Source organism: Drosophila santomea, unplaced genomic scaffold (assembly GCF_016746245.2).
Source record: "Drosophila santomea strain STO CAGO 1482 unplaced genomic scaffold, Prin_Dsan_1.1 Segkk83_quiver_pilon_scaf, whole genome shotgun sequence".
Lineage (NCBI taxonomy): Eukaryota > Metazoa > Arthropoda > Insecta > Diptera > Drosophilidae > Drosophila > Drosophila santomea.
In genome coordinates this window covers 1,384,158-1,400,491 of record NW_025319019.1, presented here as the reverse complement: position 1 = coordinate 1,400,491, position 16,334 = coordinate 1,384,158, and the positions used below count along the sequence as shown (strand labels likewise).

The window sequence follows — 16,334 nt, the reverse complement described above, 5'->3', positions numbered from 1 at the left end:
TTGGGAATTATTTGAAAGCATCATGTATATACTTTTCAAACTATCATTAACGATTACGTGGCCAAACTTAACAAATTTTGACTATGCATATTTTTGGCAATCAGTTGACATGTCATATTTGGTGTAAGCTGACAGTAATTCATTAATTTTATTATTAAATGTCGATAGACTTTAATTCTTGATTATTCAATGAACACATATAGTTTCAAAAAAAAAATTTTATTCCTTAAACTACTAACCTGGCATGGTTTGGTCCTGGTTCACGGCGTCCTGAATGCAGATTGTACATCCGCGCAGCTCCTGAATCTCCGTCGCCTGCATCAACGTTCATAGAGGCCATTACATTCTCTACTTTATGGGCTGGTAGAGAGTACATATAATGAAAAATAAACCAGAACAAGTTGGGAATTATTTGAAAGCATCATGTATATACTTTTCAAACTATCATTAACGATTACGTGGCCGAACTTAACAATTTTTGACTATGCATATTTTTGGCAATCAGTTGACATGTCATATTTGGTGTATGCTGACAGTAATTCATTAATTATATTATTAAATGTCGATGGACTTAAATTCTTGATGTTGGTTTTTGCTCAACTCAGAAGCACCGAAGGCAGAATGTCGTCTCCGATGTATTGTGCGCTCTCATAGAATTTTGGATCCGCCAGTGGAATTGGGTAGGAAGGCAGATTTCCGGCTAGTTGAGGGAGGACATAGGCCGTCGTCTCCAACTGCCACGCGGGCCTAGTCGGAGATCGGATGGTGAAACTGCAGAGCTTCTTGGACTGAGCTGCTACTGTTTGGTTTAAGCCTGAGACTTGGGCTTGAACCACCTGGAATGGCAATCTAATTAGATTGAACAGTCGCTCGGTTATGAATGTTGCCTCTGATCTGGAGTCGATCAGGGCGCGTGCCTTAAAGTTAGTGCCCAAATGGGAAATATTGATCACGGCAGTGCCAAGAAGGATAGCTCTTGAGCCCGTGGCGAAATAATTTTGAACACCGGCTTGCTCATTAGGAACGAAGTTAGCTTGATTAGCCTTGCAGGATTTTACTGACTTGGTACGGGTGGTCTCACATCATCGATGGCCTTAGGGTTCAATGACGTTCTGTGAGGAAGGTGTTCAGCTCTACCCATGTCGGGATGTCGGCTTTCTTATGGAGCGACTGCTTGGGAGCACCTTATGGGTAAGGGGAGAGATATCTTTGGGAGCTTGGATGAACACAGATATACCAGCAGGCAGTCCCAGTTCTCAATGTTGATGCCTGGCATTTCTAAGGCAGTCAGGAAACCCTGAACAGTACTTTGCAGTACTTTCAAGGCCGCCCCAGATTCCTGTGGTATCGACTGCACATTAAAAAGGATTTTCAATTGACTGTTTACCAACAATCGTTTATTTTCGAAACGCTCTGTTGGGTTCTCCCACGCAGAGCGGAAACCCTCGTTGGTGAGAGGCGAAATCGAAACGATGGCAAGCGCGTCGTCACTTGTGGCCCTTAAATAGAATAACTTTTCAACCGGAGTCAGCCGTGGATTATTTATATAAATGGCTGTGAAAAGATCCCGGAAAGTAGGCCAGCGAAGATAGGCGCTTGCGAAAACTTCTGTATCGCATGGAGGCAACCGACAGCTAAAGGAAATGTAGGCCTGTGGCGCAGCGTTCGCGGCTGGGATGGACTGAGACACAACACCTTTCATAGGGCAACACACCTTTCATAGACTGAATAGCAATAACTGAATTTAGCCCATAGATTAGGCATGTTGCCTGCTTCCGCTTCGCCTGCTGAGACAAGGCACTCTGAGCAGATGTCGAATTCCTTTTCAACCTTGTCCCATAGGATTGTGCTACTCGGACTTGGTCGCGACGGACGCTGTTGATCTGAGCCTCAAGTTCGCTTAAGCGGTCAGAAATCGAAATTAATTTGGCTAGCGCTAGATCGGAAGCAGCCATATTTTTAGTAGCACAACCGTCGGAAATCTGCGCAGGCGTTTTCACCGAAATGCTTGGAATTCTTGGACTCTTCGGCTCTTGTGGTGAAAAGATAGATCTGGATTTGTCAGCGGACAATTTCTTCTTATAGTCCCCGATGGGCATATTCAAAGTAATGCGAAATGGAAAGGAAGCGTTTTCGGAGCACGGTCACACTTTTGCAAATGTGGACAGATTATCGTTAGACTGCACCTAATAAATTTAAGATTGCTGCCGTGAACGGTGGAAAGCAGCGGAAAAAGACCGTATCAAATGTAACGGGTGTAAAAGTGGTGTAAAATTTACTAAGTGGGAACGCCGTAGTTTGTACTAATTGGACAGCTGACTTGGAGTGAACAGCGAATTGTTTAAATGACCGGTGATTTATGGTACCGTTGGAACACTTGGAATGTGGAACACGGTCAAAATATGTTTACAACTGGAAACGCAGAAATTTGGAATGGTGGAATTTGAATTTTTTCTCGGCGTTGGAAGTACTTCTAAAAACAAACACAAATTAATATCCAAGCAATACAGGAAAAAATATTTGTCGGGTGAACGACTTAAATTTTGCGGTCGTCTATTTATTTTTTAAATTTTGGTTTACAAAGAAAATTTGATTTTGGATAAAAAAATTATGAATTTAATAATGATTAATTAATAATAATAATTAATAATAACTAATAATAATTATGAAAATTTAAAAATAATTAAATAAATATTGAAAAATTTATTTGCCAAAAAAGAAAAACCGCTTTTAATTTATTGCTCGGAAATTAATTTGGATATTTATTTATCTTGTATTTTATGGATGGAAAACAAAACGCCTTTTCCGCGTCGGCACTTGGAAAAAATTTTATTTGTAGCTTTCGACTTGCCGACGGGAAACACTTTACACTTTGGTATATGTGTATAAGGAATTCAGATAATACGTGCAATGTATGTCGGTAATGTATGTAGATAATATATGTGATATATGTGGGTGTCAATTACAGGGAATGGAAATTTCGTACTTATCTTGGAATTTGTTCGCTGGTGGACAAAATTGAAAATCCAGGTGATCCGGCTCAAAGGACCAAATATGTTGCGTGCTGGGGTGGCTGGCCTGGAATTTTCCAAATACGCTGAAAGATAAGACACTCGAACAGGCAAACACTTGACTTTTAGTAATTGCGCGGGCGCGACCGGGCGTAATGTATATTCGCTAATGCTTATTCTAATTAGCTAAGCTCTCCCGAGCGCAGCGGAGACTCCAATTTGAGCTGCCACGGGGTGAGTAGAATTGGAGATTCTGTGGTGAAGAGCGAGAGTGAGTGGGAGCGGAGAGCGGTTGACAGTCCTCGCCCCGTAACCAATGTCCAATAACTTTCTTATTTGGTTTTGAGCTTCTATTCCTTCGAAGTGTCCATACTTGAATGGCTTGGTGTATTTGGGGATGTCATCCGTAGTTGGGATGCTATGTTTTATTGTATTGGCAAAAGTTAATTTGGTGTCTTCATTATAAATTATGTCTTTACATTTTGGACAAAAATTCCTTAATTCTATATACTCTTCCGTATTAAGGTGTTCTAGATCGAAAAATCGGAAAAATTTAATTCTATAACATTGTCTTGTTCCCAGTCTCCAACTACTATTTGCGTGCTCAAGTCAATTTGTTTAAAGGAATGTGAATGATTTACTACTTCATTGTAGCTGATGTACTCTGTGGCCTGGTACAATCCTTGAGACGAAAACATATCCAGAGCATTTTTTTTTGTTCTGTAAGAAATGTGCCGTTTAGCAAATGAACTGTCATTGTAATGATCTGTACACTCCCGGCCTTTAAAACATATAATTAAGGATTCGATTTGTCTTCTTGGCCAACATTTTCAGGTGCTGAAGGTGTTATAATATTGAAAAGGTTTCCCTGAAGTATATTTTGTTGGATTTTTTTTGCAGAATGACCAAACTATGATCAGAGTTAAAACATTTTCGTTTTGAAACGTGAATTGCCGTCTCGATTGTTATTTCCGTAATAATTATTACGTTGAGACTGATTCTGATTATTTCTATAACTATAAGAGAAAGACTGTTGTTGGCTGCCTGATTTATTCTCTATAGGTCTCCACTGGTCATAGGCATCTATAAAAATGTAGGTTTAGCTGACCTAATGAAAGAACCCACAGGTACTTTTATACCTGAAACAAATGTTTTTAAACATATTTGGTTAAATGACTTATTCTTTGCACTAGCTACTTCACTTGGTAATCGTTGGTTTTAAACCTGATTAAACAGACTTGTCTTGATTTCTGTAATCGTTTCAAAAAGCTTAGTAACTGACCAATTTTGAAGAAAAAAAGAATAAAAGTCTTACAGTAACGTTGACTCGTCGCGTTTGTCGGAAAATGTATTAATCAGGTTTTGTTTGATGTCTTGCCATACAAGTGGTGTACCGGACGATAATAGCGCTTCATTCGCCTTACCCTCAATCTTGTTACGAATAGCTTTTAACAGCATTTTGCCATATAAAGACATCTCAGTACCCTTTATTATTATCAATATTTTCTTAACGTTTACTATAAATTCCTTGAGTGCCTTAGGGTTACCCTCGTATACTGGTAGAAACCTAATTGCATCCGGTAGACGAAGGGAATTAAGTACGTCTTGAGGTGTGGCTACGGAAATGGAATTGGCTGTGAGGGATCCCGAGTTGGATATTATATCATCCATTGACAAGTCAGGGTCTAGTTTAGTCATACTTCTGGTTAATATTTGTTTTGTTTTATTTAATTGAGACATTTTCCATAAATTGAGTGGGATCCCGAGTTGGATATTATATCATGCATTGACAGGTCAGGGTCTAGTTTAGTCATATTTCTGGTTAATATTTGTTTTGTTTTTTTTAATTGAGACATTTTCCATAAATTGTGTGTATTGTGTAGTCTTTCTTGATTAGATTTTCGTATAGGATACGTTTTTAATTGATTAAATATATATTTTGGTTTATGGCGTTTCTGATTGGCTTTACCAAGGTATAATAAATATATATACTGAAATCCCAAATCACATTATACTCCGTTATTCGCTTCAGCCTTAAGAGCCGGACAAACCGCCTTAGCGGTGCTCTGCACAAATAGCTGATTTGTTTCTGTTGTCTATCTTTCTAGTCAAGTGTAAGCGATACCACATTGTTTATTATACCCGTTACACGTAGAGTAACGTGACATGCCCACACTTTTAAAAAAGGTTTGATATTTTTTCAGTTTTGTATTAGTCTTCTATGTTTCTATCGTTTTGCCAAACATTGGTTTGTCACGCCCACTCTAAAATTCACAAAACTTTCCAAAGCTGCCATTCGCACAGTTTTGAAAAATGTGTTGAAACTTTTAATACCCGTTACTCGTAGAATAAAAGGGTATACTAGATTCGTTGAAAAGTATGTAACAGGCAGAAGGAAGCGTTTCCGACCATATAATAAATATTCTTGATCAGGATCAATAGCCGAGTCGATCTGGCCATGTCCGTCTGTCCTTCCGTATGAACGTCGAGATCTCAAGAACTACAAAAGCTAGAAAGTTGAGATTTAGCATACAGACTCCGGAGACATAGACGCAGCGCATGTTTGTCGATTTATGTTGTCACGCCCACTCTAACGCCTAAAAACCACCCAAAACTGCCACGCCCACACTTTTGAAAAATGATTTTTTAATTTTTTCATTTTTGTATAAACTTGTAAATTTCAATCGATTTGCCAAAAATTTTTTTCCCACGCCAACTCTAACGCCCACAAACTGCCAAAAACTGTCTCCTTCGCACTTCCAATTTTTCTTTCTTGCAACCGCCTTATTGCTTTTTGTTTTCTTTTGTTTTGAATGTTGCCGTAATGCCACCGCCTTATTGCTTCTCCAGATAGGTTATACATTGAATACGTGCTAAAAGCGGCGTGCAAGTTTTACATACACAACACCTACAGTCCATGCGATCAGCAGCGAGGTACAACATACCCCATCTTAGTTTTTTATCTGTATAAGTAAATATGTATGTACTAAGTTGTATTTGTAAGTGGCATTGTCTGATGGCAGTTGCAGACAGTTTCGGTTCTAACCCTTCAGTACCAGTTCCAAAGGATTCCCAAAGGAATATCTAGGGTGTGTCCAGGAATCTTAGAGGAATCCCGAGGAATTTTCCATACAAATCGGAGAGGAATTTCCAATGAATTCCCGAGGAAAATATATAAATATCCCACCAATTATTAGAACGGTATTCAAAAGTCTATACATGGCGTTTTTTTCTCTACTCTGAATTTGTCTCCTCTCATCTCACTCTCATTTTCGGTCACTGCTCTGAAATACTTCGAAAAATAAACAACAAATATGAACTTCGAACATAGGCAGCGGCAGAGCCACGACAGAATTTGGCTTGACTTCGGTGTTTGAAACTTTGCTAGAAAAGGCCTGTGAGATTTATTTTTTTTTTCGAACTCTCGCAAGGATAAATACGGTGAAATTCCTGAGGAATTCCTCGGGAACTTCAAATTCCCCGGGATTCCTTGACGATTCCTTGGGACTCCCTAGGAATTCCTTAGGTAATCCTAAGGGACTGGTACTGAAGGGTATATACATACGTATACACGTATGTATGTATAACGATGTGTTCTATACGATCGATTGTTTAAGTAGGTGGTACAACTCAGAATGATGAAGCTTTATTAAAAGTAGTTGTGTATGCTTCTATTGTTACACGCTAGAGCTTTTTATCACGTTAGTTGATGCTCACAGAGCAGAGACGAAAGCTTTATTAGATATTTATGTATGTCACTATTGTTATTCGTCGATGCTAATAATCCCGTTCGTTGATATGCATACAGTAGAGATGCTTTAGGTATAAAAATACAATAAATACAATTGTGAAAATTTGGTATTAAAAATGAACCTAAATTAAAAATGGGATAATATTGTGAGGAGTTAAAACTCCGCACAAATGCGGATGGTGATCGCATGAGAGGGCCTGCATAGTAATGGCAGTGCGAAGCCCGAAGAAAGAGTGTTTGGAGACTCTGGGCTGGAGAAAGAGAGTTTGGAGACTCTTGAGGAAGAGAGCTTGGAGACTCGGGCAATAGAGAGAGAGAGGGTGTCAGCAGGTTCAAAGGAAAAATGTTGTACCGGGCCAACGGTAAAATCGTGGCCTTTGGATCCGGAGACTGGAGACCAAAGGAATGAACCGTTACAGAAGGCCTATTTAAGCAGGCCGAACGCTAAAAGCGGGACAGTCAAGGAGAACAAGTGTACAAGTCAGCAACGTTAGAACGAAGTCAGCAGAGGAGCTACAGCCGTGGTAGTCAACAAGGAGCAAGATCGCTACGTCAAGACGCTCGGGACGAGACAAGTCTGCGAATTGAGACGCAGGTAGCTCAGGTACGACGAAACACGAGTAGCCCAGAGGCATCAAACAGGCGAAGCCAAACTAAGGAGGGCACAGGATAAACGGCAGGGATTGTGGTGTAGATTCGGTGAACTCTGTAGGAGACCGCGAACTTGAACCAGGCAATCGCCTAAGTGTGTCCATGCGATCCAAACAGGCGTGATACCGGCGCCACCCGTCCGAACCAGCTCATCAAGGAGAACTGCACGCCAGACCTCCGAATAGCGTTGAGATCCTACCACGTGGACGACTTAGAGGCACTCATGATCCTGACAGATGAGTACGAGATGGGAACGGAAAGCCTTTGCGGAAGACCATAAATACAGCCGCAACACAGCCCCTGCCGCAACACACGCCACATGTAGAAGGTGTGAGGACTCAGGAGAGCTAAGCACGCAGTCCCAGGAACAGTGGGCACAATATACCCCGGGTCAGTCTAGGCGTCAAAACACAACCTTATGGAGGCCGCCAGTCACCACCCAGACGTTTCGTGCCTGACTTCGCGCGCATTGTAAGACCACTCAACGACCTCCAAGGGTACCAAGTGGACATGGTCACAGGACTAGCAGCAAGCCTTCGAGGAGGTAAAAGCCAGATTAGTTACCGACCCAGTCTTGGCGTGCCCCGACTTCGGGAAAATGTTCATTCCGCAAACGGACGCCAGTAACTACGGGATCCTCACACAGGACACGGAAGATCTCGAAAAGGTCATTTCATACTCCAGCCGGACCCTAAACGGAGCCGAGAAGAACTACTTAACAACAGAGAAGGAGTGCTTGGCAATTGTGTGGGCTATTTGGAAGCTAGAGCCGTATCTGGAGGGCTACCACTTTCAGGTAGTGACGGGCTTTGGAGCTACAGCAGTATGACTTCGAAGTCGCATATAGGAAAGGCCAGTTAAACGTGGTAGCAGATGCGTTGTCGAGGTAGCCACTGCCAGATGCGTTGTCGAGGTAGCCACTGCCAGAATCGGTCTCAGCAGAACCCGAAATGTTGAGAAGAACGCAGGACACACAGGCCACATCAGATTGCAGCTGGATCACGGAAATGCCAGAGAAGAAAGAAGCGGAGTTGGTGCCTTTGCGAACAGCCACGGCGGAAACGTCGCAGAAAGCGTTCAGGGAACGCATAGTCTCAAGATTTGGAGTAGCGAAGGTGGTGATTACGGACAACGGCGTGCAGTTCACGAGCCGGGCTTTTAAGAAGTTCCACAACGACATGGGTATAAAGCAGCAGTTTACGGCGCGGTATACCCCACAGGAGAATCCGACGGAAAAAGACAACCGCACTGTGAAGACAATAATAGCGCAGTTTGCCGGAAAGAATCAGAGGAATTTGGATGAAAGATGGCCCGAAATCATACTGGCTGTGAATTCCAGTGTTTCAGATTCCACGGGCTACTCACCGTCATTTTTGACAAAGGGCCGCGAGCCAAGACTACCGAACGCAACAACCACCGGACCAAGGAACCCACATACTCCCGAGGAAAGGGGAGGGGCGGTACAGCAGTACCGCAAGGCACCCCAAATTAGGCTGCAGGGAAGAAAGTCACAGATTAACAAGGATAAAACATTTTGTTTATATTCCAACTTACCGCCAAAATGTTGTTTATAGTCATCACAGGGAAGGAGGCGCCTCGATCACAAGGCGGTCGATCGGCACTCGATCCAATCGATGGGCAGAAACATCGGAAAAAGCTGCACATGACGGGTCACACTATGAACACATTATGGTCATCGAGTGGCAACGCCGCACCAACGAAAGTTATCGACAACAATCGATCGACGGGAAGCAGTGTGACCAGATGGCGAGAAGACGAGAACGCGGAATTCGGGAAGAAGTGTGGTGGACGCCACGGAAATACGAATGGGCGGCAAATTTTAAAAAAAGAGGAACGAGGAACGTACTGGAGGGAGATAGGCGCGGTGGAACTCGAGATGGAGCTGTGAGCGTCAACGAGATCTCAGGAGTGTTCCGCGGTAACTGCAAGGCCGGAGTTGAAGTTTTCCCTAAGAAAGGGAGAGATGTGAAGAGTTAAAACTCCGCACAATTTCGGATGGTGATCGCATGAGGAGGGCATGCCGTTGCCAGTTACGCACAACGTGTAGTAACGGCAGTGCGAAGCCCGAAGAAAGAGAGTTTCGGGCTGGAGAAAGGGCTGGAGAAAGAGAGTTTGGAGACTCTGAAGGAAGAGAGTTTGGAGACTCGGGCAAGAGAGAAGGAGAGGTTGAAGACTCCGGACTTATTGAAAAGAGAGCTTGGAGAGTCAGCAGGTTCAAAGGCAAATAACAGGACAAGTCGAAATTTGGACCGGGCCAACGGTAAAATCGTGGACTTTGGATCCGGAGACTGGAGACCAAAGGGATGAACCGTTAGAGGAGGCGGGACAGTCGACGAGAACAAGTGTACCAGTCAACAGCGTAAGAACGAAGTCAGCAGAGAAGCTACAGCCGTGGTAGTCAACAAAGAGCAAGATCGCTACGTCAAGACGTTCGGGGCGAGAAAGTCTCCGAATTGAGACGCAGGTAGCTGAGGTCCAGTACGACGAAGCACGAGTAGCCCAGAGGCATCCAACAGGCGAAGCCAACCTAAGGAGGGCACAGGAAAAGCGGCAGGGATTGTGGTGTAGACCCGGTGAGCTCTGTAGGAGACCGCGAACTTGAACCAGGCGATCGTTTAGGTGTGTCCGTGCGATCCAAACAGGCGTGATACCTGCGCCACCAGTCCGAACCAGACGTGGGGCTGACGCGTTGCTGTTCCACAGGCGTTTGCCTTGGGGATCACAGCCGTTAGCTGCCGTGAGTCTCCGTAAGACAACAACAACAGCCCCAGATGACGGGCGCCCAACAGCGAAGGTCCGTGCCACTCAGGACGACAGGAGCGGCGAGACAGCGGAACGAGATTCCATTGTAAGTCCAAGCACGAATAAAGACCCAAGAACGAAACTGCAAGTGTTATTTCTGGTAACCGGGTAATCACGTTATTCTATAAATTTGGTGGGAAGAACGCACTAAACTCTACTGAGCTAGCCGCACGTATTCCGTAGCGAGCAGACCAAGCAATACAGTACGTTACAATATTGAAGTTTATTTTTTTTCTAATACTGCATGCATGCTGATCCAAGAAATAATGTAGACCAATATCATAAAAGGGGAATCGCCACTTGTGTCAACTTATTTAGGGTCGTTGTATAGATATGGCTGAGCACCGCAACGCTAATTAGGCGCACAAAGCCATGAGCGGTCTGACATGCGTAGTCGCAGATGTATGTATTAAGGGAAACCGACGTTAAGGAGGATTAGACAAAACAACAAAATTAGGAGAGACCACGAGCACAGAGATGTGGAGTTCGATTGCTGTTAAATTAACCTAGTTGATACTTTTCAATAGTTCGTTTGTAACAGAAACATTTCTTTAATATCCGATAATAACGAACCGTGTATACAACACAGGCTGAAATATCATTGCATCCTAGAATAGCGTCTTTGATGGGACCACCAAACCCGTAATAAAATCTGCGTAAGTCAAACTTTTGACATTAGTTAAATGGTAATTGTAATAATTTAAAATAATTTTGGTACTAGAATTTGATGATTTTGTATTAAAGGTTAAGTTGAATTGAAGACTAATAATAGAAATATTGTTTTTGTTTATTTTCTTAAATAAACAATAATAACATCCACATTTTATTAAACCTTTAGATTACAGAGTGCAGCTAAAATAGTGTGATATAAAAAGACTAGGAAGATCCCACGACAATCTGAGGAGCTTAGCACTAAGCCATGCTAGAAGTACACGAACCCGTCATTCACTCAAGGCAGAGAAAATTCAGGTGGTAGACTACAAATAGAAAAATTTTAATTGTTGGCAGCATTTGTGTACGAATAATTAAGAAAAAAAAAGATTTTGTGTTCGTAAATAATCGTAGATCTTTGGGTACACAGATGACTAAACGGCAGTTCCCGTATAATGCTTTACCCTAGGCGACACATATTATTACGTCACTGCGATCGAGGGGATTAGGAGCTTAATAAAATTCTCAGCTCAGATAAGGGGGGTTACACTTGGAGAAACATTAGCTACCACGGATGTCGTACCTTTTATGCAGGCAACTGGGTTTGTCATTCCTGTTGGCTGAGTTGCCTTACTAAATGGTAACAAATCAGAGGAAAAAAAAAAAAAACTTAGGGCACAGTGTACGGTAAAAATATTTAAATCTTCCTCTACACTGATATGGGTGAATAATTTTACAACTATTGCCTTTGTTGCTAATAGCCAACCAGTTTCTGAAATTATTTTTTTGGATTAATGGCTTTATTCGCATGCTTATCTAAAAGTGATTGTTACGATCGTCTCTTATTCTAATCCCCTACCCAACGAATACATGCGAGTTCAAAATTAAGCTATATGCACGGAAAACACCAAACCATTACAATAGTACCAACGAGATAACAAAAAAAAAATTTAATTGAAAGGGGAAGAGAACAAAAGAACAAACCTTATTTATCAAAAACAAACGTAATTTATTCATTGTCAAGATAAGCAAAACCTTTAGAGTTTAGATCTATATTTACTTATCAAGATAATGCACTATATTTATAGCTTCTATTAGTACAAATTGCTCAAATATAATGTGGGAATGGTATTCATTAGCAAACCCGCTCTATCACCGCACTTTAACTTAAAATTTAAATACGTCCTGCATATCAAGATGTAAAGCATGTAGTATGAGACTTAAGATATCAAATTTCATAGGAAACTTAAGTTGCAACAACACTGTTAGTTTAAGTAACAAAACTGAATATTCGAAGGTGTGAAAGAAATTAAATATCTCCTTGAGTTAGAATTCGGGAGTCTTTGTATTGGCCATCCAACTTACCCATTCACTTTATTAATCTTTCTCCTGAGTCAGAACCTGCTCAATGGAAACATGAAAAGCTACATTTTTTTCAATATCTTTTCAGTCGTGTAAAGTACAAAAAAACCGTTTTGAACGAAGACAAGTAATTACCTTGAAAGGCAAGAACTGTATTTCAACTAGCTAATTTCAGCTGTTTCCCAGAGAAGACACCGTACTTTTCAGAAAGTTGTAGAACTAATGTATTTTAAATTCATATGTTTCCATGAAGCCAAAATAGCGTTTGGATAAGCTCATACAAAATTTATTGGTGAAAAGGGGTTAGTTCTTCTGAAAATAATATTGGTGGTTTTGAAGTTACGGGCGTAAAATACTTGGATATTTATAGCTATATATCCGGTTTTTCCAAAAGTTATTGAAGTAAAGTTTTTTCGAGCTAGATAAATAATGAAATTTAACGTCCCGACAGACAAACAACTTTTAAGAGATATGTCATTTAATGCGTATTTTTAACTAGAATTTCTAGATGAATATCTCTCATTAGGTCCTTCAGTTTTAACGCTTCCTATGGATAGGTGTTATGATCGGTCCACCATAGCAGATTTTCATATAGTACCTGTTCACTTTCATAGTGTGTTTCCTCACAATGTGAACACATGTTCACAGTGATACATACTTATGATCTGATCGATATGGACATGAATGTCTGCGTGGAAGCTGGAAAACTGAGGTAAAGCATGCACGTTACCTCGCTAACAACCGCCTATTACGTTAAAGTCCGAGTAACGCTCACATGCCAAAAGTGAATTTGTAAATAATATTTGGTTCAGCTGGGCGATGACATTCAGACTAAGAGCTTTAATTTCTTAATTGCCGAAATGCATTTTCTTTGTTATTAGTCTGATCGGTCAGACAAAACGAACTTGTTTGCTTTTTGATTTTCATAACACTATGTGTGCAACCTTAAATATTACGATTTTATTAAGTGAAACCTTTAATACTTAAACATATTTTAATGGCGCAATTATACATTAATTATAATAAATTATGTACTTTGTCATAAATTTCATAGATATGTTGATGAACTTCTGTATTGGTCGGGTCGCAGAATGATATTAGACGAATACTTGCAAGGAGATTTAACACCTAGAAGGTTACCTTCATCTTGGGTGACGACTCATAACTATGTTTTTCAATCAGATGATGGAAGTCTAACAGTCTTGGACACTACCACAAATTTAGTAAAAGTATTGGTAACAAATCACACTCTTCGTCAACTAAATGTTCGAGGATATGAATGTTCCCACGATTTAAAATATGTTTTGTTTAGGCATAACGTAAAAAAAGTAAGTGTTCTTTAAATTGTACTCTTTTTTAATAAAAAAAACTCTTTTTGTAGAATTTTCAGAAATCATTTACCGCATTTTATACAATTTATGACGTAAAAAATGATCATCACACGCCAGTAAAATTAAAAGGCTCATTAAAAGTACAAAGAACTCGTCTTCAGTATGCGGCTTGGCTTGGCAATACGACTGCAATAATATTTGTAGTGAAAAATGATATTTTTATCCGACAATCGCCTTTAGCGGAAGACGATATAAGAATAACCTCATCTGGATATGAAAATCAAATATATAATGGCGTTCCTGATTGGCTTTACCAAGGTATAATATATATATCTACTGATATCCCAAATCACATTATACAGGGACAAACCGCCTTAGCGGTGCTCTGCACAAATAGCTGATTTGTTTCTGTTGTCTATCTTTCGAGTCAAGTGTAAGCGATACTACATTGTTTATTATACCCATTACACGTAGAGTAACGGGGCATGCTCACACTTTTAAAAAAGGTTTGATATTTTTTCAGTTTTGTATTAGTCTTCTATGTTTCTATCGTTATGCCAAACATTGGTTTGTCACGCCCACTCTAACATTCACATGTGTTGAAACTTTTTATCCCGTTACTCGTAGAGTAAAAGGAAATACTAGATTCGTTGAAAAGCAAGTAACAGACAGAAGGAAGCGTTTCCGACCATATCATGTATATTCTTGATCAGGATCGATCTGGCCATGTCTGTCTGTCCGTCCGTATGAACGTCAAGATCTCAGGAACATAAGCTAGAAAGTTAAGATTAAGCATACAGACTCCAGAGACATAGACGAAGCGCAAGTTTGTCGATTCATGTTGCCACGCCAACTCTAACGCCCACAATCCGCCCAAAGCTTCCACCCCCACAATTTTGAAAAATGTTTAGATACTTTTTCAATTTTTGTATTAGTCTTGCAAATTTCTTTCGATTTGCCATAAAACTTTTTGCCACGCCCACTTCAACGCCCACAAACCGCCAAAAACTGTCAGTGCTGAAGACTCTCCTTCGCACTTCCAATAGCTGAGTAACGGGTATCAGATAGTCGGGGAACTCGACTATAGCGTTCTCTCTTGTTTATTTTATTACTGGTCTTGTAAATTTCTATCGATTTGCCAAAAAACTTTTTTCCACGCCCACTTTAACACCCAAAAACCTCCCAAAAACTACCACACCCACATTTTTAAAAAATTTTTTAAGTTTCTTTCTTTAATTTTATTCTTTTGTTCTATATATTTTTTCTTTTTAAATGCTTTGCTTTTATTTATTGAATCTTCTCATTTACGAGACTAACAATAAGTGTATCAAATCTTATACTATAACCTAACTAGGAGTCATGTAGACTGAGACAGTAGCCCTGACAAGTTATGGCTGGGTTGGAAGGTTTGTACGTTGCAGGCGGGTTCGGCTGGAGACCCGAGTCAAGACCCTTGCTAGAGGATTTGGGTCATTGTAGGACGCTTTTTGCTTGTCTATTTCATCTTTTACTGCGAGAATGCCGAGGTCCCTGTGGATGTTTTGGTTACGAATATACCATGGTGCCCCAGTGATAGTTCGCAGGATCTTTGATTGGGCTCGCTGTATGATGTCTATGTTGGTTCTACTCGCGTTCCCCCACAGCTGGGAGCCATACGTCCAGATTGGCTTAAGAGTGGAGTTGTAGAGCAGGACCTTGTAGTCCAGACACAAGGGCGATCGTGAGTTTATAATCCAGTGGAGGCTGCTGGCTTTCAGTTTTAGGTGCAGATTCTTGGATTTGATATGTCTACGCCATGTTAGACGTCTATCGAGGTGGATGCCCAGATACGTTACTTCATTAGCTTGGGGGATCTGCGTGCTATTCATACAGAGCGGAGTGCAAGTTTGTCTGTTGAGGGTAAACGTTATGTGTTTACACTTTTGTTCGTTTATTTTAATACGCCAGTCAGATATCCACTTCTCGACTACCACGAGGTGGTTGGCGAGTTGGGTTGTTGCACGGACTGGGCATCTAGAGCGGCTAAGGATCGCAGTGTCGTCGGCGAAGGTGGATGTTGTTAGTCGGTCGCTCGTGGGAATATCTGCTGTGTAAAGGACGAATAAAGTTGGCCCAAGTGCGCTACCTTGTGGGACCCCAGCTTCGATAGTGTAGCTGTCGGAAATTGTTGTGTTACATCTTACTGCGAAGGCTCTATTGTAGAGGTAGGATTCAAGAAGTTTATGAGTGTACCCGGGCAAGTGTGTTTTAATTTTATGCATGAGACCTTTGAGCCAGACGCGGTCGAATGCTTGAGATACGTCGAGAAATATCGCGCTGCAATATTCCCTATGTTCGAAGGCTGTGCGAATTTCTGATGTTATTCTGTTTACTTGCTCTATAGTTCCGTGTTTTTCTCTGAAGCCGAATTGATGGGCTGTGATTATGTTGTGGGCTCCCATATATGGTATTATGCGCGTTAGAAGGCATTTTTCGAATAATTTGGACAGGCATGATAATAAACTTATTGGTCTGTAAGATGACGGAATCGTATGATCTTTTCCGGGCTTCGATATCATTATAATAATTGATTTTTTCCATTTCCTTGGATAATAGCCGAGACTTATGATTCCATTGAAGAGTTTACAGATGACCTTAATAGCACAGTACGGAAGTTCCATTATCATTTTTGTAGTTATTAGGTCACCGCCTGGAGCCTTTTTTGGTTTTAGCTCCCTGATGACTTTTGTGATCTCGATCGGCTGAAATGTAGTT

General features: G+C 41.0%; 1 protein-coding gene across 1 annotated transcript in view; it reads left to right on the top strand.

Annotated features, from left to right (window-relative positions):
• The first annotated feature begins 13,313 nt into the window (after positions 1-13,313).
• Positions 13,314-16,334, top strand: part of LOC120457838 (retrovirus-related Gag polyprotein from transposon gypsy) — a 442,838-nt gene continuing 439,817 nt past the window's right edge. The window contains exons 1-2 of the mRNA XM_044006845.1: positions 13,314-13,577; positions 13,631-13,898. Coding sequence (XP_043862780.1) covers positions 13,341-13,577; positions 13,631-13,898 — 505 coding nt within the window. The 5' untranslated portion in view covers positions 13,314-13,340. The remainder of the gene's footprint in view (positions 13,578-13,630; positions 13,899-16,334) is intronic.